At 39.7% G+C, this 25,414-nt stretch overlaps 1 protein-coding gene across 7 annotated transcripts in view; it reads left to right on the top strand.

Moving 5' to 3' along the window:
- The window catches only part of lrrc7 (leucine rich repeat containing 7), an 89,841-nt gene that overhangs the window by 27,164 nt on the left and 37,263 nt on the right, over positions 1-25,414 (top strand). For 4 of the 7 annotated variants that reach the window (XM_087830365.1, XM_087830369.1, XM_087830367.1 and 1 more), the window contains exons 2-12: positions 12,865-13,067; positions 16,795-16,912; positions 17,069-17,147; positions 17,965-18,054; positions 18,480-18,536; positions 19,386-19,449; positions 19,722-19,826; positions 19,914-20,058; positions 21,898-21,970; positions 22,231-22,248; positions 25,262-25,391. In XM_087830365.1, coding sequence (XP_087686491.1) covers positions 12,865-13,067; positions 16,795-16,912; positions 17,069-17,147; positions 17,965-18,054; positions 18,480-18,536; positions 19,386-19,449; positions 19,722-19,826; positions 19,914-20,058; positions 21,898-21,970; positions 22,231-22,248; positions 25,262-25,391 — 1,082 coding nt within the window. The remainder of the gene's footprint in view (positions 1-12,864; positions 13,068-16,794; positions 16,913-17,068; positions 17,148-17,964; positions 18,055-18,479; positions 18,537-19,385; positions 19,450-19,721; positions 19,827-19,913; positions 20,059-21,897; positions 21,971-22,230; positions 22,249-25,261; positions 25,392-25,414) is intronic. The other 3 variants (XM_087830368.1, XM_087830371.1, XM_087830366.1) reach the window with 1 other exon arrangement.

The following is a 25,414-nucleotide window of genomic DNA, read 5'->3' as shown; positions in this document are numbered from 1 at the left end:
TCTACTATCAAAATCAGTCCTCCAATGATAAACCTGTGCCTCATACTTATATAACTTTTCACTATTCCAGTGTACATATGTGGGATGACAGCATATTTCTATAGGACTTTTCAAACAGAACATCTTATAATGATGTTCTCTGATGATCAGAGACTCAAGCACAATTGAAATCTACGTGTGTGTGTGTATTTTCATGTGGTGGTAGTACAGGTAACTGCCCAAAGTGCTTATTTAATGTTTAGTAAATGTAAAAAAAAAAAAGCAACAAAGCACAGAAAGTGGCAGAACAAGCTGTTCTTGGCCGCTAGATAACTAACTGCCTCCCACATGCACACACACACTCACACTCAGGGATTTGCTTGACAATGTGGAGCACTGGGATGTGAAACAGGATCTTCCGTGTCCTCTCACCGTCACTGACACAAGTAAATGAGTCAGCATGCATGACTGTTTGTGTCACTGATTTGTATGTGTGTGTGTGTGTGTTTCACATGTGCTCGTCCGCGATAGCGTGCGACTGTTGTGAGCGAGTGCAGAAACCCTGGGGCGATATCCACAGAGCGCAGCTCTCCCGCCTTTCGCGAGAAACAGAAAAGGAAACGCGAAGCGGTGGCATGGAGCTGTTCTCGGGCTCTTATTCAGGTGCTATAAAAGTGTCTGACATATCTGAGTCTACATTAAGCGTCGCAGAATGTGGAGCGCTCGCCCACCGAGTGCAGCATGTTCTGTTTTATGACACAGAGAGAGACAGAGAGAGCAGGAGAACGAGTAAAAATACACCCAGCTCCTGGGAGACGGTCTCTATGGCAGCGGTTACCGTGGCGACAGTGAGGCTGCACGTGAAGCGATGGCTGTCATGGCACCCCTAGGGGAATTCACCCTCTTGAGCTGCTGGAGGACATGCACAGATATTCACAAACATGAAGAGCAGAGGGAGGAGGAAAGCGACCGCTCGAGGGGAAATTCAGGAGAACTGCCGATCGCTCGCTAGCTGTGTAACTTAACTCTGGGGGACTGCCGAGCTAAAGCAGAGTTTGCTTGAACATTTTATGAAGCTATATAATTTTAAAAGGAAATATTTTTACCAGCCCAGACAGTGCAGTTGAGTTTTGTGTGACATTTCAGCAAAGTGTCCTGCAATTCAGTTAAATATGTGTAGTTGGGACCAACGTTAAAGTTTTGACTTATTAGTAGACAATAAAGGGGGGTCAAAAGTAGTTTTTGTGACTCTGTGAAAAGGGTATGTGAAGAAATATTTCTTACATTGCTTGGTGTGTTCCCAGTGCTTACTTTATATGTACACTGCACAGCCAAAAAACAAAAAGTCCCACACTCTAATATTTTCTCGGACTGCCTTTAGTTTTATAGGCACTACACACTCGCTGTGGAATTGTTTCGAGATATTTGCAAAGTTTATTTACATATTTTTTCAACAAGATCTTGTAACCATGATGGGGCAGTCAGACTGCTAAAGTCTTCTGCAGCACATCTAGAAGATTCTCAGTGAGTCTAAGGTCAGGTCTCTGGTGATCCCTGAGCCAGTGAATTCTGTCATCTGTCATCTTGGAATGTGTTCGTGCCGTCAGGGATGAAAAAAAATGTATTGATGGAAAAGCCTGGTCAGTCAGTACAGTATATTTAGCAGAAAAACAATTATGTATTTTTTTTAATTAACAAACACCTTATCATTTCAGTGTGGGCATTGACGGTGAGGGGAGGGAGGAAGGACAAAAGACACACTGTGGAAGAGAGCCAGAGATTAATAACAACTAATAATTAAATGCAGAGCGGAGTATTAAACACACAGAGAGTATAAAGAGGTGAATGAAGAAAAGAAACACTCAGTGCATCATGGGAAGCCCTCAGCAGCCTAGGCTTATAGCAGCATAACTAAGGGAGGATACAAGGTCATCTGATCCAACACTAACTATAGCCCTTGATAAACTGTAAGGACCTTTTCACACAATGAAGTCTGCACGTTTTTACCAATACTGCTGCATTTTTACTTTCTCCTGAGTTGGATTTTTGGCTCTCTCTCGAGTATTTTTAACAGCGTGCAGTGTGGCGTTAATACTTCTTCATCACAGTCTTCTTCTTTTTCACCCGCTGCTGGTGTGTAAAAGTGTACATGTGTGGAGGTGCTTAAGTCTGTGCGTGTGCACGTGTGGGCGGGTGTATGTTACAGTAGCAGTTCTTGTAAAACTTCTCACTACATCTTTGTTTTCTGTTTTATGTCATAATTATTATGATGATTACCAAACCTATTTAAATGTGTGTGTGTGTGGGGGGGGGGACTTGCACTTGCACATGAAGCATTGCCTCTGCAGAGTCAGTCTGCTCCGTCATGCTGTTTCCATAGCAGCAGCAAGAGCCAACACAGCCAACCACGCTCACTTCCTTGTTTCATCCTATTGGTACTGGCTCATTCTGACTCCCATCCAAATTGTATTTCTTTTTTTTTTCTTTTTTTTTGTGCTGCATGCTATCTGGATGTCTGGGCAGGACTGGACACACATCGGCACCCCCTTTAGATTCACTCTAGCAGAGGTGATCAGTGTGTTAGAGATAAAGACAAAACCTAACGATAACTAAAATATTTCACTGCATCCATGAATGGCCACGTGGCCAAGTCCTTTGCACTGTTATATTGATATATGGGTCATACAGAGCGGTCTCCATCCTTGCTATTTGTCTTTTGGTGTGATATCTGTTGTGAACAGTGGCAGCACAGCTCCCTCTTCTTTTCCTCATGAACTTCAGATAATCAGTCTGTGCAGGTGTCTGTGTCATGAAGGTGACTGCCCACAAAAGTCTCTCACTGCTGCCCACGTAAACACCCCCCCCTCAACAGACACACACCCACACCCATATTTGCTATTTGTCACCCTGCTGTTGTTAATACTTGCCTGGGCGACATCAGCTCCTCTCTCTCGTTCCCTCTCCGCTCCGTTGACAAAAAGCTGTTATTTTTAGTCTACTCTGTCTTTGTAAATTAAGCTGTTACATCCATAACCGTGAGGGCAGAGCAGGCAGCTGCACTATCAGTAGCTTATAGAAACAGATTTCTTAGCAGACGGCGAGCTCATATTTTGCACATGTTTTCAAGACAAAAGTTATTTTTCTGTGCTCCTTTTAGTGAGTTCTGTAATTACTCAAAGTCACCTCAGTCAGGAAAACAAATGTTTTTGCTTATGTGTGATGGATCACACACACACACACACACACACACACACACACACACACACACACACACACACACACACACAATGAATAACGATAACTAAAGCCAAACCTCCACAGTCAAAAAAGGCACGTTATAGACGGAAAATGAGTTTTAACAAACTCTGATTTGTGGGTCATGTCACCTGTGGTTAGTGTTACTGGTTTGTCTGGAACATTATACTGGGCCATCTGGCTTAATGATTCAAGGATGCTGTAGACACTGAAACTGATTTTGCATGTTTGCTAATTATGTATTTTTAAGTCCAACAAGCAGTCCGCCTGCCTTCTTACTCAGCCACTGAGAAGAACCTTAGTGCTGTGTAACCACGATGGAGTGTGTCAGCTGACTTCTGCCGCCTGTGCTCAGACAGCCACACTAGCAAGCTGATGTTCTAGCAAGCTGAGCGTGGACACATGTAGTGTGTTACCTCTTTACCTCTTTGTTTAGTCATCTTTATATTGCAGAGAATCTAATAAAGATTGTAAAGAGCAGCAGGATGTATTGACCTGTGGTGTAGTTTTCTCCAGGCCCGGATACTGTTAACATTAAATGTTTCTGAGCAAATGCTGTTGGGACAGCAACGTTAAGTCCCAGCCAAAATGGTTGTGGTTTGATTGGGGAACTTAATTATAAAGCGGATGACCAGAGGGGACATTGTTTCCAAGTCAGGCCCTTTCTTAGAAATCAGGAAATACGGATCACATCAGTGTAGTTGTGTAGCTATGAAAAAAAGCAAAGCAATACATCTGTATGTGTTTGCTTTAATATATTTGATAGAGAGTCTTTTTGGTAGTTTATTTTAGTTAGGGTTGGATCAGGTGACCCTGAATCCTTATGGCGTTATTTTTGTGCCACTATTCTGAGCGCACGTAAAAAAAAATTGCAGGTGCAAGTGTTGCATTTTGAGGAGAAATTTATTTTGAGCGAAGAAAAACTGAATTTGAGTGAACAGAATTCATTGCTGCGTGCAGAAAATGTATTTCAGTGTTTGCTATTATTCACACACACGCACAATAGCAGCCCCTCTCGCTCAGTTTTTGCATTTGCGCTCGCTCGCAATGTGTTGCTTGCGCTCTCAACATTTCTGCCCGTGCGCGCTCAACTCTTTCTCTACACCGTTATATTTGTGCCACAAAACCAGCCAATCACAGACTTGGATGCAAAAAAAATCTGATTGGCTGTTTTGGTCTCCAATCAGCTCGAAATGACGAAATGCAATATCCCAGAATCCATTTCGTCCAAAACTCAAACGAGGCAGTTGCGGAGAAACACGGTGTGGCGGAGTTTGAAACATTACTCTTTCTGGGTCACAAAATAAACTTTTAAGATATTTTCATGTCAGAATGGTGCTGTGTAAACTTCAAATATCTGCTCGATTTATCAAGACATCACATATTTGCATAAGTGCTCTAATGTTTTCGGAGACGGGCAGAAATGTTAAGAGAGCGCAAGCAACACATTGCGAGCGCAAATGCAAAAACTGAGCGAGAGGGGCTGCTATTGTGCGTGTATGTGAATAATAGCAAACACTGAAATACATTTTCTGCACGCAGCAATGAATTCTGTTCACTCAAATTCAGCTTTTCTTTGCTCAAAATAAATTTCTCCTCAAAATGCAACACTTGCACCTGCAAATTTTTTTTACGTGCGCTCAGAATAGTGGCACAAAAATAACGCCATAAATCCTCCCTTAGTTACACTGCAATAGGTCTGGGCTGCTTGGGGCTTCCCATCATGCACTGAGTGTTTCTTTTTCACTCGCTATATGTTTATACAACACTCTGCATTTAATCAGTAGTTATTATTCATCTCTGGCTCTTTTCAGCATGTCTTTGACCTGTTTTCCTCCCCTTACCCCAACCAGTCACGACAGGTTGCTGCCCCTCCCTGAGCCTGCTTCCTGCAGAGGTTTTTTTCCTGTTTAAAGGAAGGTTTTCCTCCCCGCTGTCGGCAAAGTGCATGCTCAAAGGGGATCATATTATTGCTTGGGTTTTCTTGTTTTCTTTGTATTGTTATAGGATCTTCACCTTACAATATAAAGCACCTTAAAGCAGTTGTTGTGATTTAGCACTATAAGTAAAACTGAATTGAATTGAACTGAATAGTGCCGTGCAGTAGAATAGAATAGAATAGAATTCAACTTTATTGTCATTGCACATGCACAGGTACAGGGCAACGAAATGCAGTTTGCATCCATCCAGAAGTGCTTTAGTGATATAGATATATTACAATATATATTAGCAGTACTGCACTGTACTACTTTAAAATAAAAAGTCCACTGACTGTTTTGGTATTGACATGATATTAGTTAAAAGTATTATAGAATATATAGTGCAACCTTTCGCATACATTTGTAATCTGTCCTTTCGAACTGGTGTATTTCCCTCACAAATGAAAATAGCAAAAGTTATTCCAATCCATACAAACGGAGAGAGATGTCAGTTTACCAATTACAGGCCAATATCACTACTCCCACAGTTCTCAAAAATTTTAGAAAAGTTATTTGTTAATAGACTTGATAAATATATGGAGAAGCATAATCTCCTAAGTGATAACCAATATGGCTTTAGAGTGAAAAGGTCCACTTCGATGGCAGTGATGGAACTTGGATATCTAATGCTATAGATAATAAGGAATATACTGTTGGTGTTTTTATAGACTTAAAAAAGGCGTTTGATACAATTGATCATTCTATATTAATGAATAAACTAGAGAGATATGGCATAAGAGGGTTAGCATACAAGTGGATGAAAAGTTACCTGGATGACAGATATCAATATGTCGAGATCAATAATGTAAAATCTAAGCAGTTGAAGGTAACTTGTGGTGTTCCTCAGGGCTCTGTGCTGGGCCCTAAATTATTCATATTATATATAAATGACATATGTAGTGTTTCCAAACTGTTAAAATGTGCATTGTTTGCTGATGACACCACTCTGTATTGCTCAGGTAAAAACCTAGAACAGCTTCTGAATACAGTGGATAAGGAGTTAAATATATTTTTTAAAAAAATGGTTTGATGTAAATAAGTTATCATTAAATATAAAGAAAACAAAATTGATTATTTTTGGCACTAGACAAATGAAAAATGTATCTAAAATCAGGGCTAATGGAATTGAAATTGAAAGAGTGTATGAAAATAAATTTCTTGGAGTGATAATTGATGATAAGCTGAGCTGGAAGTCTCATATAAACCATGCGAAAACAAAAATGTCAAAAACCATCGATATTCTCTATAAAACAAAGCATGTCCTGAACAAGAAATCATTATACACACGTTATTGTACTCTGTTGCTTCCATATATGACTTACTGTCTGGAGATATGGGGTAATGCATATAAAACAAATACTCTTCCTATTTTCAAGTTACAAAAAAGAGCTATAAGAATTATAAATCAATCAAACTATATAGAACCAACTAACATTTTGTTCTGATCTGAATACCCTGAAATTTTATGATTTGGTTGAATATAAAATGGCACAGATAATGTATAAAGCACAAAATAACTTGCTTTGCCCCAGTACTCAGAAGCTGTTTAAAGTCAGAGAGAGTCAATATGACTTAAGGGGAATAGATTTCTTTAAAAACAAGATAAGGACAAATATAAAGCAGAGATGTGTTTCTGTTAGAGGAGTTAACCTGTGGAATAGTTATGACAGTGATTTAAAAAGGTGTGGTTCATTTTCCTTGTTTAAAAACATGTTTAAAAATAGAGTATTAGAAAAATATATAAATCAAGAATGAAAAGAGCAAAAATAAAAATACTGAAACTCTTGATTGTTTTGCTTGGATGTAGTTACTTATCTAAGGTGGAAAGTTTTTTTTTGTTTGTTTGTTTGTTTGTTTGTTTGTTTTTGCTTTGCTTTGTTTTATTCTTTGCTTCGAGCCCTGTGTACAGGAGCTGTATGCAAAAAGATCTTTTGTTAAAAGGGTTGGCGTAATAAGCAAATGCTTCAGCCAATACCTTTTGATTAGCCTTGTCTCATGCTTTCTTGCTTTGTGGTAAATCTTTGTTCTGTATTCATTGAGATATTTGAATGCTAATCAATAAAATCAAATCAAATCAAATCTAGGAGAGATGTAGCATTAATATTCCATAATATGCAGTGTACATCATGATTATATTGATTATACGGTTTATGTCACAGTAGTGTAATTAACACATCAATTTCTTCAAAGTCTCCAAAGTGACGTATTCATTGATGTAGTTAGTTATATATTTAAAAAATATATAAGAAAACATTAGGTTAAAACTTTTTACACTTTCTTAATAGTATCCACGCTATTTGCTTTAAAACTACACTCTCCAGCCACTTTATTAGGTACACCTAATTAACACAAATTAGCCAGTCACATGGCAGCAACTGTTTGCATTCAGAAATGTTGAATGGGGGAAGAAAAGTAATTTTAGTGACTTTGAATGTGGGAAAGTTCTCGGTATATTTCAGAAACTGCAAAGCAGGAAAACATGGATCCATCTGGCCTTGTATCGATATTTTCAATTCAATTCAATTCAATTCAATTCAATTCAATTTTATTTATATAGCGCCAAATCACAACAAAAGTCGCCTCAAGGCGCTTCATAGATACAGAGAAAAACCCAACAATCATATGACCCCCTATGAGCAAGCACTTTGGCGACAGTGGGAAGGAAAAACTCCCTTTTAACAGGAAGAAACCTCCGGCAGAACCAGGCTCAGGGAGGGGCGGGGCCATCTGCTGCGACCGGTTGGGGTGAGAGAAGGAAGACAGGATAAAAGACATGCTGTGGAAGAGAGACAGAGGTTAATAACAGACATGATTCAATGCAGAGAGGTCTATTAACACATAGTGAGTGAGAAAGGTGACTGGAAAGGAAAAACAATGCATCATGGGAATCCCCCGGCAGTCTATGTCTATTGCAGCATAACTAAGGGAGGATTCAGGGTCACCTGGTCCAGCCCTAACTATATGCTTTCGCAAAAAGGAAAGTTTTAAGCCTAATCTTAAACTTACACTTAGTGGTGTAATAGTGTGGAAGATATTTTTTCGTTGCACTTTGGGCCCATTAGTGCCAACTGAGCCTCGTTTAAACACCACAACCTACCTGAGTATTGTTGCTGACCATGACCATCTCTTTACAACCACAGTGTAGCCAACTTCTAATGGATTCTTCCGGCAAGCTAACATGCCATGTCACAAAGCTCAGATCAGGCTCAAATGGCCTCCGATTGCCCTGATTTTAATCCAGTAGAGCACGTTTGGGATGTGGTGTAACAGCATATTCACACTGTGCATGTGCAGCTGATAAATCTGCAGCAAATATGACAGGCTGTCATATCAACATGGACAAAGATCTTTGAGGAATGTTTCAAGCATCTTATTGAATCTATTTCACAAATAATTAAGGCAGGTGTAACTACTGAAGTGGCCGAGTATCTGCGGTAAAAGTAATACACAGACAAGCCGCCGCCAAACATGGGAGCATCGTGAGAAGCACTGACTGCCGGGTTTACACATAGAATAGGCAAACAGTAAATGTCAGCTGGCCTCATTACACCTGCGCTGAGCATGACTGTGGATAAGGATGCATTGATTTTAATGGTCCAGTCCTTTTAGATAAACAGTCCTGCAGGATCTGCGACCTTTTTATCTGATTTCAGTGGCTTGCAAAAAGCTAGAGCAGATAACACAGTGTACTCGCAATGTTCAAGATTACTCTCTCTATCGTCTGAATTCATCTGGTCTCACTGTGCAGCTGGACATGTGTGTGTTTATAGCCAGATAAAGCTGCAGGTCTTATCTCTGAGCCTCCTGGTGTTCCTCTCACTGCTCTCTACACCTTCTTATTTTCACGTTCTCTCTTTAGTTTCCTCATCTCTTTCTTTTCATGCCGCTGTGCAGCTCCTCATCGCATCCAGTTGCTGTTGTGCTCGATGGCAGTTGAAGATCAAGCAGGAAATTGAAGTCCAATCACTGAAAACTCGCTCTTTGTTCCGTTTGAAAGGGCTGGCGTTAAAATGTCTTTATTTGTCAATAGATTGAGCGCAGCAAGCGAGTGGGTTTGCAATGATAAAGCTGAATGATGAGTCCTCACTCAAGGACTTTAATAACCATGGTTAGCCTACTTATGCCATTCAGCCACAAGCTTTTTAAATGGAGTTGTGTAATGGAGCGATGTTGTCGCAGAATTACAAAGGATTCGGTCTAATTATATGGCTCTGGCTTGTTGTTTGAAAAGACCGTGTGTGTGTGTGTGTGTGTGTGTGACAAAGCGAGCCGAGCCTCAGCCTGCTGTGAACTGGGTAACTGCTGGTTGGCAGGGGATCACTGTGATACCCATCTGCCATGTGAGTTTTACATCTGCCTGACAGTCATGTGAAGCTTTTAAGCTAATGTGGGTCCTTCAACACCTGTGACCTAAAGTATAATTTCAATTAAAACACAAAACAAAAACAAAACATAAAGGTCTGAATAAAAGTTGAAAAAAACAGAATGGAAGGAAAAAAAAACACCAAAACTCACAAAACACAACTGACGGATTTTTAGGTAAGATGGAAAAGTTGTGGAAGTGACAGAAACCAAAACATGTAAAAGATTGTACTGAAACATACTTGAAAAGGATTCAGAAAAAGATGCAAGGTAATGTGTGTTTTAATCACATAATTCATATAATATTGTAAACATTTGTTTGCTTTTAGCCGTTTTCTGTTAGCTTGTCACTTCTGCAGCTGTTTTGTCTCCCAAAACACTTCTCTCGTTTTTCTTTGTGAACTTTTACTGCATTTTTTTTTTCTGTTCTTCTGTTGTTTTTGCAGCCTTTTTCTATTTGCTGCAGTTTCAGTGCATTTGAACTCACAGGGCCACCGTACACATGGCCTTTTACATTGGTGCAGTTATTTTCTCCTATCCACAGCAGGAAAATCCACATTCCTTAATCTATGCAAAAATGTCAAAGTTTACGTGAAGTTAATATGTCTCACTTCACAAAAATGTGGTCCTAGTGTAAATGATATCATTCTTTAAAGTCACTTATAATACGACTTCACCTGCAGTATTGGTTTGGTTGGACGGGGGACACTTAGCGTTGGATAATCCACCCAAATACCCACATTAGTTTAATTTTACTGTAAGAGCAAACCTTTAGCAGTGTCCATGTCTGATCTGGCTCAGAGTCTGTCTATTTCAAAAGGATGTGGGCACTGATTCCTGTACTTGACCATGGACTCAAATCTGAGTACAGCAGTAGTTCATTCAAATTCAGTGTAAGAAAACAGCTCAAATAATCATTCAGCAATTTTAGATCACTGCGTTCACATTTTTTGGTAGACTACTTTGTTTTTGTCTCTCACAGGGCTGTCAGTCAGCCACACTCACATTTACACAAACTTAATTAAGAGTCAGGATGAGGAGAACGTTCAAACTTGACACCACACAGAGAGGCTCGAGCCAACAGAAAGATTTGGTACGTGCAGATTAAAATACTTTGTATGCTGATTTTGAACTGTGGTTTAGATTTAAAAGGATCAGCTCACTAATTTTGGGCATCAAGATTATCTTATCTTATTATTAATGTTGCAAACCACTAACCAAATTATGAATAGATGACAAAATCTGATATTGTTTATGTTTTGTGTCCGGTATTTTTATAGAAAAGTATATGAACCATGCCACACACATCCTGTGTCTGGCAGACCCTATCTCTACCTTTACGATTAGGCCCTTAAGCCCAGTATAACTACTGCAGCATAACTCTCTTAGTTATGCTGCAGTAGGTGCAGACTGCTAGGGGAATCCCATGATGCATTGAGTATTTCCTCTTTAGTCACCTTTCTAACTCACCATGTGTTAATAGACCTCTCTGCACTGAATCATAGTTGTTGTTATTCTCTGGCTCTCTTCCACGGCATGTCTTTATCCTGTCTTCCTTCTCTCACCCCAATTGGTCACTGCAGATGGCCCCGCCCCTCCCTGAGCCTGGTTCTGCTGGAGGCTTCTTCCTGTTAAAAGGGAGTTTTTCCGTCCCACTGTCGCCAAAGTGCTTGCTCTTAGGGGGTCATATGATTGTTGGAATTTTCTCTGTATTTATTACTGTAGGGTCTACCTTACATTATGAAGCGCTGTTGTTGTGATTTGTCACTGTATAAATGAAACTGAATTAAATTGAACTACAGCATTCGAAGCCTAAGCTAGTGTCTAATGCCCTTCACTGGCTTTGCATTGGTTGAGAAGGGCAATAATTTCTCAGAAATTACTCTGTTGAAAGTAAAGGTTGCTCACCCCTCTCTCTTTATCAGTCAATATCTTCCCTTCATTCCATGGTCAGATGAGGGTGCTATGTGTATTTGCAGCATCTGTTATCATCTGGTACACTTGCATTATTTTTTCTGTAGCAAAAAACACCAATACGGACTTGCCTCACCATTTATGAGACTTTTACACAGTCCATCAAACGTTTTTGGTTTCAGCCTCAAAGGAATGCTAGTTTCTTTTCATGCTTGTTACTGTTAGCTAACTAAGCTTGATGATGAATTTGGACCGAGGAACTCTTGTCACCCCAGACTTGACTGAAGCTACTGAAGCTTAGCAGTTTCTGCTGATACTGTTCTCGCTTTTCCTCAGGTGGTTATTGGTGGGGATCAAAGTGTTGTTAGTTGTAGGAAGTGATCAAATTTTTTTGTCACATTATTTTGTAATTCGTCTTGTCATGAATTGGGGCTTTGATGTGTCACACTGTATAAATTACCACCATTTGGTGGGATCAAGTCTGAGCAGGCTTGATTACTTTTGACAGCTTGCTTCTGTATTTATGAGGAACTACAGAGTGCCTACAGATAGAACAAGTCATTAAAAATTATATTGCAGTAATAATGCATGATTGCTACAAAATCCCAAGACACACTAACGTGACTCAGCAAACCATTTGGTCACCACTGGTTTCTCATCCTCTGCAAGGCTGTGGAGGGCTCACTATGCATAAGATGAACAGTCCTCCAGTCTATTCAAGGCTTGTAGGTGATATTTGTACAATGAAAAGCTCCTATATCTGATCCCACTGTGTTTAACACATTGTTTTTTGCACCTTGAGATTCAAATAAGCACATTTTTTCCTTCTGCACAGTATGAATAATTTTGCAGTAGGTGGCTTGTGAAAATGTTTCTTTGTGTATTTATGTATTTCATTACTCATCAAAAGATGCAAAATCTGTCACTGTGAATGAATGCAACTCACATTGTTTTATCACATAGTTTTTAGAATTTGTTTCCCACATTTTATAGAAAATCCCACTCACGTTTTTTTCACTATCGAAACACTTGTATAACTAGTTTCTTATATCAGAACCTGTCTTTTAGTACGCTAGTCTGCCCATATACTGTTAATGATGCTATCAGACTGACAAGGTTCTACACAGAAGAACTCCATCAGGTAGCATAGCATAGCATCTTTATTTATAACGCACTTTACATCCAACAGTGTTGGCCAAAGTTCTACAAATACAAAACAAAGAGAAAACAGTTTAAATTACATATAGAATATCTACAAATTAAAAATAACATAATTAATAAGAAACAGGTACAACAAGCCTGTTAAAATCACGAGCTGCTGAACCTTAAAGGCCTCTAACATCATGTCTGTTCTCTCCTTTTCTCGCCATTTCAGTGCAGTGTCTGGAAATGACCACTAAACGGAAGCTGATTGGCCGGCTGGTGCCGTGCCGTTGTTTCCGTGGTGAAGAGGAAGTGATCTCAGTGTTGGACTACTCCCACTGCAGCCTGCAGCAGGTCCCCAAGGAAATCTTCAGCTTTGAGAGAACTCTGGAGGAGCTCTACCTAGATGCCAACCAGATTGAGGAATTACCCAAGGTACCCCTGAGTCATGTGTAAATTTTTTCCTGATATAACTCTTCTTCCTTTTACTGACCTCTTTTGGGGGGTTTACTAATCCTTATGCCTTTTTTAAAAAAAATTTCTTCTTCTACTATTAAGCTTCTACTACTAAACTAAAATCTGTTTATTCTGACAGTTGATCAAATTCACAATTAAAAGCTGTTCATCCACTGGTACCCTGAGTAACAATTAGGGGTCAAAAACTGCCTTTTCACTTCACCCACTCAGGTTTATTGAGCTAGTTTTGCACCTTTTTTGTACAGTTGTGTATGCGATGCTGACCATTAGTCTTGTTGCTTTGTTTATGATTTTTTTCAAATTTGGATTTCGGATGTGAAACACTGATGCTAACTTAAAATGCCCTCTCACTATTTTGTGGCGATACCCTTACTGGGCAATATTGATACATTAACATCCATGAGTTCACACTGGGAGCTGCACAGAAGCAGCCCACGTGGGGACTGCTGATGCAGAACGCCCTTCTAAAATTTCAAGGAGAATTACAGGTGCTGCTTATTAAAGGGCCGTCACATTTTATGGATATCCTGGCCTGGTTTAAATGACAAAGATGTTGAATTAGATTTCTAAATATAGCCTGCATGAATGGAGACAGTCTAATAAGGATGTATGAGATGAGATGTGCGACCTCGCATTTAACTTGCACAAAAAAATTCTGCTCAGTCTTGACAATGTATGTCTGTGCCAGCAATGCATATTAAGTCTCTGGCTCCAATGTGAGTGAGTTGGGCAGCTTCTACATGTGTGTGAGTGTTTAGAAGGCTCTGTTACAGTGGCCTGCTGTGACCTCTCCACTCAGAGCAGATCTGCCCATTTTAGAATGTATATGCTGTGGCTTATGTGCTGAACTTTTTACTGAAGAGAATGTCCTAGAATTAATGAAGGTGACATATTGCCTGGTCAATAAAATAACAAAAATATATATGATCTTCAGAATTAAAATCACCTACTTAAGATTGTGTCAGTTCTTCCCCCAACATGCCTCCAAAATAGCTTTGGTTTGTCTGGGCATGGACAAGGAAACCATAGATGTGTCACTTGACGTTAGTCTACAAGTGATGGCAGCAGAGTCTTTGGATCCTGAATAAGCCCAGATGTTTGATCAAGTTTGGATCTGGGAACAGTGGCACGGTAGTGCAGTTATTAGCACGTTCACTACGTAGCAAGAAGTGGTTTTAGATGTGGTCAGGGTTATTTCTGTGTGGAGCCCGTGCTGCCGTAGTTTCTTTCTAGGTACCTCCCACAGCCCAAAATCTTGCACATTGATCTGCAGGAAAGAGGCTGCTGCCTCTTCATATGTTTTGAGGGTTTGCAACAAAATATACTACAGCTAGCTAGTACATTTTAAAGTAGCATAGAACACATCACATCAAGAAGGCCCTGAGTAAATGTGGTTATCCCAGCTGGACATTTGTCAAAGCTGGGAAGGCACCTAAAGAAAGTTCCAGCTGATCCAGAAGAGAAGGATAACTGCTGCCTAAGCGAAAACCCTTAGTGATCCCATACGTGTCAGGAGTATCGGAGCAGTTGAGACGCATTTTTTCTAAACACCGGGTCTCTGTGGCTTTTACACCCCAAAAAACGCTGCACCAAAAATTGGTCCACCCCAAGGATTGGGTTCCCCGGCACAAACAGAGTAACATAGTGTACGCTGTTAAGTGCCAGGAGGATTACCAGGATTTATACATCAGGGAAACCAAACAACCTCTGGCGAAGCGGATGGCACAACACAGAAGACCAGACTCGTCAGGCCAGGACTCTGCAGTCTATTTACACCTACAGGCCAGTGGACACTCTTTCAATGATGAGGATGTACACATCCTGGACAGGGAGGAACGCTGGTTTGAACGGAGCGTCAAGGAGGCCATTTACGTGAAAAGGGAAAGACCATCTCTGAATCGAGGAGGGGGCCTGAGGGTACATTTTTGCCATCTTACAATGTTGTGATTGCAGCCATCCCTCAACTCTCTGTGAATGGTACTCATGGCCATTGATCCCACTGATCAATGGCCATGAGTACTGATCAATGATCAATAGGCTTTGATCAGTGGTTGTCCATCAATGGTCATGAGAATTTGCATATTAATGATCTGACCTCACAGCCCATTGTTCATTCAGTGGGCTGGTTTCAGTTATTGTGCAATGTACTGTTTATAAGACTGGGGAAACCTGCAGTCAGCTTAGAGTGAAAAAGTCACTTGGATGAGTGACGAAACATTTCTTGCATTGAAAACGCTACGTCCAGATGAACAGAATCAACCTTTTGCGACCAGGGACCCAAGTTTCCAAAAAGCCATTGCAAAATAATAAGATTATTAGTTTAATCCACTTTGTATGCTATTGGGTTTTTTTGGTGTGGCTAATTACTGTATATTCATGAGGGTCATGTTGCATAAAACTAAAAGTGCAAGTACTACACTAAGAACATTCAATGTTCAATTCTTCTATAAGTTTGGGAAGAAGTTTAAAGAGACTGTGTTGTATATGAGACTACATTAATTCAGGGTATGCAAATTTTCCATTTTATCTTGACAATAGCTGTTAGCATATCTTCCTGAAAACCAGCCTATTCTTTTATGTCTTCTTTAACAGACATTTGTTTTTGGTCTATATCTTTTGACATATTTGAGTTACCCTAATAAGTCATGTTGCACTCAGGAGAGGACATTGTGGCCTTTCCAATGATATCTCATGTGTTCAGGTGGCCTCTTTTAGCTCCAAATAGGCAGGACATTGAAAGATATTTGTTTCCTTAGGTCTCGGGAGGATATAATAGCTTTTACTTAGCAACCAAAACTGCTAATATTGCAGTTGCTTTACTATTGTTATATTTAAGCAATGAAAATATTCCCACTTTGATGACATTCATATAAAATAGCCATATTGGCAAGCAAGAGGATTATAACCCAGCTACTGTAGCTAGCAAAATGTTTATTTTTTAAATTAATATTAGCTAAAACTTGAATTATTATTGCTCTACTGGCTTATTATCAGCTGGCTTATTGTTGCTATATAACAATCAGATACATTTATGAAGAGAAACACCTTTTGGTTTCATACCATAGTGAGTCTGTAGAAAAACTGTCAAGGTTAGCTTAGCTTGGTCATTGAGAGTAATACTCTTGCTGAGCCCATATACTTCACTATTTGGCCTAAAACTCTGGCCTTATCTCTGGATGTTAAATGCAGCCGTTATTGATTCTAGCAGGCAGCAAGAGTGATTGAAAGTTTTGTTAAAATGCAGGGAGTGAAGATTGAGTGAAGCTGTTTTGCTATCTAGTTACGTTTTTTCTTAACCATTGTGTTGCTGCTCATTTAGAATCTGGTATATCGGAATCACCTTTTAGTTTTGACCATTTGCTTTGTTATATTTTTTACATGGGTATTTCTGAATTCCTAGAGCATTTATCGCATTTACATACCCCCAAATTCTTTCATTTTTGTATATATTTTCTTATTAGCATATTTTTTCTGTTTAGGAGCACATTTGTCTAGATGTCTTTTCCTTTCAATCTATAATGTGTTTTGTCCTTTGGGAAGACATTACATTTGCATTATTAATAGACAAGTGCTGCTAAAGTGGCCTAGCTTTTTGAAAAACATTAAGTGCCTCATGCCTCCAGGTGACGTTCTACACCCTGCCAAGATCATAATTCCTTTATCGTCCCTCTTTGTGTTCCCACAGCAACTCTTCAACTGCCAGGCCTTGAAGAAGCTGAGCATGCCAGATAACGACCTGTCCAACCTGCCCACCACCATCGCCAGCCTGGTGAACCTGAAAGAGCTAGACATCAGTAAAAACGGTATGCAGCCTAAACAACCCTGGTTTAAAATAACAGGACGAAACCTCATAATTGCAATACCGAAACTTCACAACGAAGAAGAAGAAGAAACAAAACCAGGTGGTCCAGACTTTTGTGAAACTAAACATCATGTATGACTCTCTTCCTGTCAAACAGGAATCCAGGAGTTTCCAGACAATATAAAATGCTGTAAAGGCTTGTCTGTGGTGGAAGCCAGTGTCAACCCCATCACCAAGTAAGACACAAACTGTACACTCTGCACATTACTGCACAGCTGAACCTGTTACACATTACTTCAGTCTCTGGTTTGATGGCCGTCAACCTAAATGTTTACAAGCCAGGTTGAAAAATTGAACATTGTGCATCTAATTACTCCAAGCACGCAGCCTCTGGATAACAACCACAGTGAAAACGCTGACTGCATCATCATAAGAACAAACATCTCTAAGACGTTCACATTGGCTCGGTTATATTTAGGAAGCAAATTTCAGTTGAAGAAAGGAAAGCGTGCTTCAAGTTTGTTTGATTGCAGCATTTCACACTTTTACAGGTCACCCTGCTTTTACATATTCATATTTATGTAGCACCAGAGAGGCTGAATATTTTATAATAATTTGCTGCATCCATAAACCCTATACAGCCATGCTCTTGTATTCATATCCCGTAGAATCAGTATTGGCCTGCAGCAGAAGATGTAAGTATTTCAGTAGAGCGCTGGTGTTGTTTATCATTATACTTTGAGCATCAGGTGTTACACTTGTAATTGCTGTTTTCTTATCGGTGTGTTAATGCCACGAAGCAAAACTAGAGTCAACCACACAGTATCCTGCAGGTTTCCCATGCTTTGTGTGTGTGTGTGTGTCAGTGTGTGTGTGTGAGGGAGCGTGTGCACGCAGCAGATGAGTCATCCGCAGGCTAACAGCAGTTAGCTGTTTCTGCAGGGGTTGTTATGGGAACTTTGTCCGTGTCTTATTCCACCGAGGCCGTTCAAGGACGCACACCTTTTTCATCTTTCTTGTTTTGCACAATTTCTTTCTGTCTTTCTTTCCCAGACTCCCAGATGGTTTTACGCAGCTCCTGAATCTGACCCAGCTCTTTTTAAACGATGCCTTCCTGGAGTATCTGCCTGCTAACTTTGGGAGGTAAACTGACTGTCTTTGATAGCTTGTGATTAAGTACTTTGGTGAACAGAGTCTCTATTTTTGTGCACATACAGGTTCATTAGCCTTCACAGTTTGCTAATGAATTTGTTTCCAGTTAACCAGTTATCCATCTTTACATCATCACTATACATTTTAGCATTTCATCCAGGTCATAGTGTGCTACTATTTGCTAGAGCATATGAAAATCTATATGTTGCAGGTATTCTCTGAATGGATGAATACCAGTGGGTGTTGATCATATGTAATGCTTTCAGTGTCAAAATGGGTTTGGCACTGTTTTGTACCAAATTAAAAGGGGCTTGTTTCTCTTATTTGACCTGATGTAACTTCCCAAGCATTAGCTGTTGCAGTCGATAGATTGTTATTGCATTGAATTAAGTTTCATGTGCCTTCTGGCTTTTCAGACTCTCCAAACTACGGATCCTGGAGCTGAGGGAGAACCACCTGAAAACAATGCCAAAGTGAGACAAACTGCCATATGTGTTTTTGAGTATATGTGTGTGTGTGTGTGTGAGAGCGAGAGAAACATTTAGTCTCATGTGTTCCTGAGTGTGCGCTTGCATTTCCAGATCCCCGGATAAAAACTGTATTTATCTCTGCAGGTGTTTTCAAATACTGACGAAGCATGATATAACATCAGTGTGTCACTCATAACTGTTTTAAATGTTTGCGGTCTAATGTTATGTAGCTGACTTTATCCTCACCATCACCACAGAGGACAGCTCCACTACAAACTGCTTCTAGACTCAATAACCTTGCAATTGCAGATTAACAGTGATTTCAGTAACAGTGTCTTGTGAGAAGTGGTAATATTAATGCCAGTTACCCTACCAATGCAATTGCTAAGCTTAATCACAAAAGATAATGAAATTTGTGTTCAGTTGATTATGTCTTTGTTGTAAAAATGCGTCTTGGAAATATATCTTATATGACTGGAAAGCCTGCTAGTTTCCCCTTTAAAGGATCCACATTTGTAAGGAAAATGCATCTGTGGGTTAAAGAGTAGAGTTCAATATGTGGGTTGTGCCTATGAAACACTTGCCAAATGTTCTCTGCCTGTGCTAAACAGTAAATTCTGCTGTATACGTATGCTACATGCTAAAGTCACCGCAGTACAGGGGTTTGCTTGGGCTCAAAACTTCTAACAAACTAAGTAAGTTTGAGAATTGAGTTTAAGAATTCACTGTGTCCAAATTCAGATGAAGTATTTAAAATTTTAAATGTGTGCTGTGAGGTCTTCGGTGCGTACAATTTTAAATTTATGTACAAAATGTCAAACCTGTACTAATCAGTGGATTCTTTCCTCTCAGGTCCATCCACAGACTGACACAGCTCGAGAGGCTGGATCTGGGTAGCAATGAATTTTCTGAAGTGGTGAGACCAGAAATGAAATTAGTAAATGTGGACATGAAAAATTAAGAGAAGGAGAAACATAAAAGGTTGAACTATACAGTGCTGTGCATGCAGTATGTTTAAGCTACTAAACAATAAAGTAACACAACCAAAAGTGTTATCTGTAAATGAACTGCAGAAAAGAAAGGCTGCACCTGTACATAATTAGTAGTCTCAATATAAATGCGAAGTCTAAATGTATAATTTATAGTGTGTGTTCAGTGAAAATGTCGGTTTTTCTTTTCGCATGTCAGCCGGAGGTGTTGGAACAGATCCACAATCTGAAGGAGCTATGGCTTGATAATAACTCTCTGCAGACTATACCAGGGGTGAGCAGAAGTTGGGACAAAAAGCTTCATGTGAGCATATACAGTTGAACATGTCTATGCTTTTTTCCGATTTCTGCTTATTCGTCTTTACTCTGTTCTTTTCTCCCCGCACAATAGTCAATAGGGAAGCTCCGTCAATTGCGGTACTTGGACTTGGCTAAGAATCGTATCGAGACATTGGACGCGGACATTTCGGGCTGCGAGGCTTTGGAAGACCTGCTGCTTTCCTCCAACATGCTGCAGCACCTTCCTGACTCTATAGGTATACACATATGGACACGCAAACGCACCCAAAAACACTATGAGTCATTCAGAAAGTGTTACCTACTTTATACTTTTACCAAACTGGTCATTCTGTTGTGCTTTTGTGGAGGCCAATTTAAGATTTGACAAGTAGAGCTAACATTGTTAGCTAAGTAGCATAAATGCTGAAAACAGAGAAAAACAGCTAGCCTAAATTCTGTCATTTTCCAAACATAAACAAAGACTCTGAGTAGCCTAATGACTTTAAAAGTAATGAAAGCAAATGGAAATTTGTTAGCTTCATTTTAAGTATATACCAGTAGGGCAGCAGCACATATTTAAATAAAATATTGGATATTTTAGCATATTTTTTATTCAGCGATGATTATCCACACAGCGTTATTGCTACAGGCAAAAGACAGAAAAGTCACCAGCAGCACTGAGGGTAGCTGGCTGTTAGAGGTGGGAATCACCAGGCACCCCATAATATATTATATCAATACTTTGATACTATAGTAACATTGTACAATATGCCAAGTATTGCGAAACCATACCTCAATTTATCATAGTTTCAACTGTCATCAGAGTTAAACTTTGTCAACAAGACTAAAGTTTTCTCTCTTTAGTTATTTTTTTGCCATAAAATGAGATTGTCAAGCATACCGACACGAAAACCTCCCAAACCCTACCGTAAGGCCACTGTTGGGGGTAACGTGTTAATCACATTACATTTTTCAGTATTGCTTTAGTTTATTACATTCAGTAATTACAATACAATTATAATTATATTGTTACTGTCGTGACAAAGGTTCTTCACTTATCTAAGCTTCAGGCGGGTAGAAAGAAAAAAAAGCCTCAAACAAACATGTTTTGTCTTCCTGTGCGTTTGAGCTGCAATCAGCTGATTTCAGTTCGGTAGAGCTGATTTAGGGAAATCTGGAAAATCTCATGATGGTGGTGCATGCGATGAGCCCTCTTGTTCATAGTATTCCCAGAGTATTTTTATTTTATTTAATAAAATATTGACATTGCCATCCCTATATTAACACAATATTGCAAGCATATTGACACTACTGATAAATGCCACACATTATCACTGTGCTGTAGTTTAAATTCCTAGGTGTGTGTGACTGTGCTGACTGGGGTGTTTTTCCATTCATTGCCAAGAGGTTCGCTGAAAGAGAATTTGGAGCTAAATAGTGCATTGTTTACCTGCAACCTAAGCATCAGAAACTGTTCAGTAAATTGGTCATTGTTTTCAGAGATATTTGCAGTTACGATAAGAAACGCTGGAAACATTAAACCCCAGTTGTTTTTGATTGTGGCATTGCTTGGCTGTTTTTCCAGGATTCTTGGTCAGCTTTTCACAGTCTGTAGATAACGTAAAGCAGGGGTGGCAACTCCAGGCCTCGAGTGCCGGTGTCCTGCAGGTTTTAGATGTGTCCTTGATCCAACACAACTGATCCAAATTGCTAAATGACCTCCTCAACATGTCTTGAAGTTCTCCAGAGGCCTGGTAATGAACTAATCATTTGACATTTGGACACCGGCACTCGAGGCCTGGAGTTGCCTACCCCTGGTGTAAAGAGTCACTTTACACCAACGGTTGAGGTGTTTCTGTGTGGAGTTTGTATGTCATGGTTGTGTCTTGGTTCTCTGCAGATACTCTGAAATCCTCCCACAGTCCAGAGACACTCATGCGTTTTTTTAAACTGCTGTTTATTTTCATATTCATCTTCTTTTTCTAACAGCCACAGGGAGCAAGTGGAGATGAATGTACTGTAGCACCTGAGCCACAGGTTTGAGGCCCCTGCTCTAGGAACAGAGTAATTTTGCATGTGTGTGTGTGTGTTTGCAGGAATGTTAAAGAAGCTGACAACACTAAAGGTAGATGACAACCAGCTAACCTCACTGCCTAACACCATTGGGAGGTAAGAAAAATGCACACACACTCCATCAAAGCCAAATACACATCTATACTTTTATAGTGTATACTTTTTTTTTCTTCAAAAAACTTTAAAAGCTCCTTCAGCAGAACCTGCTGTCATTTTAGATGATCTCCACAGGTGACATGTATCGTTGGTGGGTTGTTGTTTTCCTTGTTTATTGCTGTTAGCTGCTGTGTTGTTATGCTGGCTGATGACTGGGGGGGGTTCTGTGTGTTGTGTTTGCTGCATTGCCGCGGCGTTAGTCCGAAGCCCAAGCAAGGGTGAGTAACATTAGCCTCCTGGATCCGGGGGTGTGTTCAGAGACAGACAAATGTTCAGCTGTGTTACAGATACAAGAATTCATGCTTGCTGCCACATGCTGTCCATGTGGGAAACATCTTCACATTAATACATGAATTACATGCAAACATAAACACGACTTTGCATTTTCTTCTTGTTGGGACATTTGGACGTAACGTTTGAGTAAGACTCTCACTGAAAAAGTAGCATACCAGTAAAAATCTGCAGCGTACAGATGGAAATGATTGCATGTAAAAATGATTACAGTAATGCGATTACATTCTCATTATTATCCATCACAGTCCAGATTTGGTGGCAGTAATTCCATTATTTGTTTTGGGAAAATATGAGCATTTATTAAATTAGGCAGAAGATTTTTGTTTTCTTTCTTTTTTTAAATTCCACTTAAAGTGCTTTTCTTTCATCTCTCTCTCTATATTTAGAGATTAGTTAGAAGTTATGAGCTGGTAAATTTTTGACGAAATGCAGTCCAAACATGGCCCAAAATTAGAGTGATATTAAACTACATCAGTTTGGATGGGAATAATTTGATTCTGTTGGGTTTTTTGGTTTGTTTGTTTGTTTTTACACGTTAAATCGATACTTTTTCCCATGTGGCTTTATGCATAAACATGTGCAGATGCCATGTTTAACATTGTCATTACACTTTTGCAAGATTTGTATCTGAGCGCACTGGAAACATTTTGTCTTCCTGGACAGGTCCCAGGTTTTAGCTTCAATAAGTAGTGCTGTAGATCCATTAAATCCCCTTAAAAGGTCCTTTTCTTACCTTTAGTTTTTAAGTGTTTCTTACTAATGATGAATGTGATCCCTTCCCAATGTTTCAGTTTCCATGTAGAATAAATACTGCATATAGACTTTACTGGATATGTGTCGAATCCACATAGAACATAAATAAATAGAATGAATACTGCTGCTGGTACTACTACTGTTATTGTTTTGCTTACTAAAGTCTTAAAATGTTTAAAGCCTCTGCTACATTAGACGTAAGAAAGGTGCCATCATGGCAGCGTACGCTCACTGGTCACTTTATTAGGTACACCTTGCTAGTTGAGTCCCCTTTTGACTGCCTTCATATTTGGTAAAGATTCAACAAGTTGCTGGAAACATTCCTCAGAGATTAGTAACAGACAGCTTCATGATTACCAAAGTGTGTCAAGAATATATCCTAAAAATCATTACACCTATAGCACTGAACTGTTGATACAAAACAAAGTGGAATTTTATTCTGACATTATCAATAAAATGTTCCCCAGACCAGGCAATGTTTTTCCAGTCTTCAACTTTGGTCAGCCCGTGTAAATTGTGGACAGAAGGGGAACTCAGTGTTGTCTTCTGCTTCTATAGCCCATCTGCCCTTCATACCTGTACTGAGTGGTTATTTGACTCCTTCCTATCAGCTCGGAGCAGCCCAGCCATTCTCCTCTGACCACCGACATCAATAAGGCATTTTCACCAAGAGAACTGCCACTTGCTGGATATTTCCTTGAATTTGGATGATTTTTGTCAACCCTAGTGATGGTTGCTTGGGCAAACCCCTGTAGATCAGCAGTTTCTAAAGTTTCTGTCCTGCACCAATAACCACGCCATTTTCAAATTCCATAAATCACCTTTCTTCCCCATTCTGATGCTCGGTTTGGGCAGCAGTGCGTTTTGACTATGTCTATATGCCAAAATGCACTGATTATATTTGCATAGTAACTGCAATATTTGCGTTAACAAGCAGTTGAACAGGTATACGCAGTAAAGTGATTGGTGAGTGTATCCTTTTATATTTTTACTACGTATCTCAACGTGTTTGCTCATGACTAATGCTTCTATGAATGTGCATCTTGAGTATTTAAACCAGAGGGAACTGAGGTTTTTTTTCTTTTTTGTCCTTGGAAAAGGAGGATTATAATCTTGTGATTGGGAACACAAGCAACGCTAAAGGAAAGAAACTTGAAGTTAAATGTGGGGTGTGAAAGTCCTTTCCTCTTTTCTCCTCTTGTCTCCTCTCCTCTCCTTTTCCTTCCTGTCAGACCGTATGGTGGCCCAGATGGTCCGGTCTATCGGGAATAATAATAGCAGACTAATGCAATGTTAACAGTGACAGTACATTAATGTAAAATTGTTGTCTCATTAGCATTAGCCTGCTGTTAGCGTGATGCTAGGACAATGATGGCAGTCAAAGGGGGCGGTCATGGTGTCCTGTAGTGGGCCTGCTGTGGATCTTGCTGTATAACTGAGTGGAGTGGAGAAATTGAGATCCAGGTTGAAGAATTTTAAGATTTACAAAGGGGATGAGATGGGTGGCCATCAAATGAGGCCAAATTCATATTAAGTCATTTATTGATTGATGGATTCTTCAATGTGTTGATCTTTTCCCTCTCTCTCAACACTCGCCACTTATTAACTGGTGCAAATTTTCCTTTTCATCATAACACGTTTAAAGATGTGGCAGCTGACAGTCGTCGTGTTTGTTGCTGTCAACAAATCCCATGAAAAGTCTGAAACTAGGTAAACATGTCTGTGGAGCTTACTCCAGCACAAACCTAAGCAAAAAACTTTGAAAACATTTTGTGTGTAAATGCCTCAGAGAGTCCTTAACCTTCTGTACAAATGTTCATTTAAGTGAGGTAACACACTATTTTAATACACTTTTAATTTATCGTGATAGTGTGTGACGCTGACGTGTCACCAAGTTAAATGATGAGGCTCATTTAATGATGTGTGTGTTGGACAACAATAGTACTCTGTTGCTCAAACAAAAAATATATATACCCCCCATCCATTCATTCCTTGTTTCAGTCTTATCACATGATGTGTTGACAGCTGTAGGAATAACGAATACTGCCATTCTTATTCTTTCAAACCCATGTCTGAGTAATTTAATGTTACAGAAGAGATTGTGTTGCCTGCAGAATGATTTCCTTTCTATCTCTGTCATGCTCTTTCTGCCTCTTCCTTCCTGCCTTTGTTCCTTCCACTCAGTCTGTCTCTACTGGAGGAGTTGGACTGTAGTTGTAATGAGTTGGAGTCGCTGCCTCCCACCATCGGCTACCTGCACAGCCTGAGAACCTTCGCTGCCGATGAGAACTTCCTCTCAGAGCTGCCCCGCGAGGTATGGAGATGAAGACGCATCTT

This window comes from Neolamprologus brichardi, chromosome 17 (genome assembly GCF_056152115.1).
Source record: "Neolamprologus brichardi isolate AB-2024 chromosome 17, ASM5615211v1, whole genome shotgun sequence".
Lineage (NCBI taxonomy): Eukaryota > Metazoa > Chordata > Actinopteri > Cichliformes > Cichlidae > Neolamprologus > Neolamprologus brichardi.
Note: the sequence above shows the minus strand (reverse complement) of the source record. Positions and strands in the feature narration are given on the sequence as shown.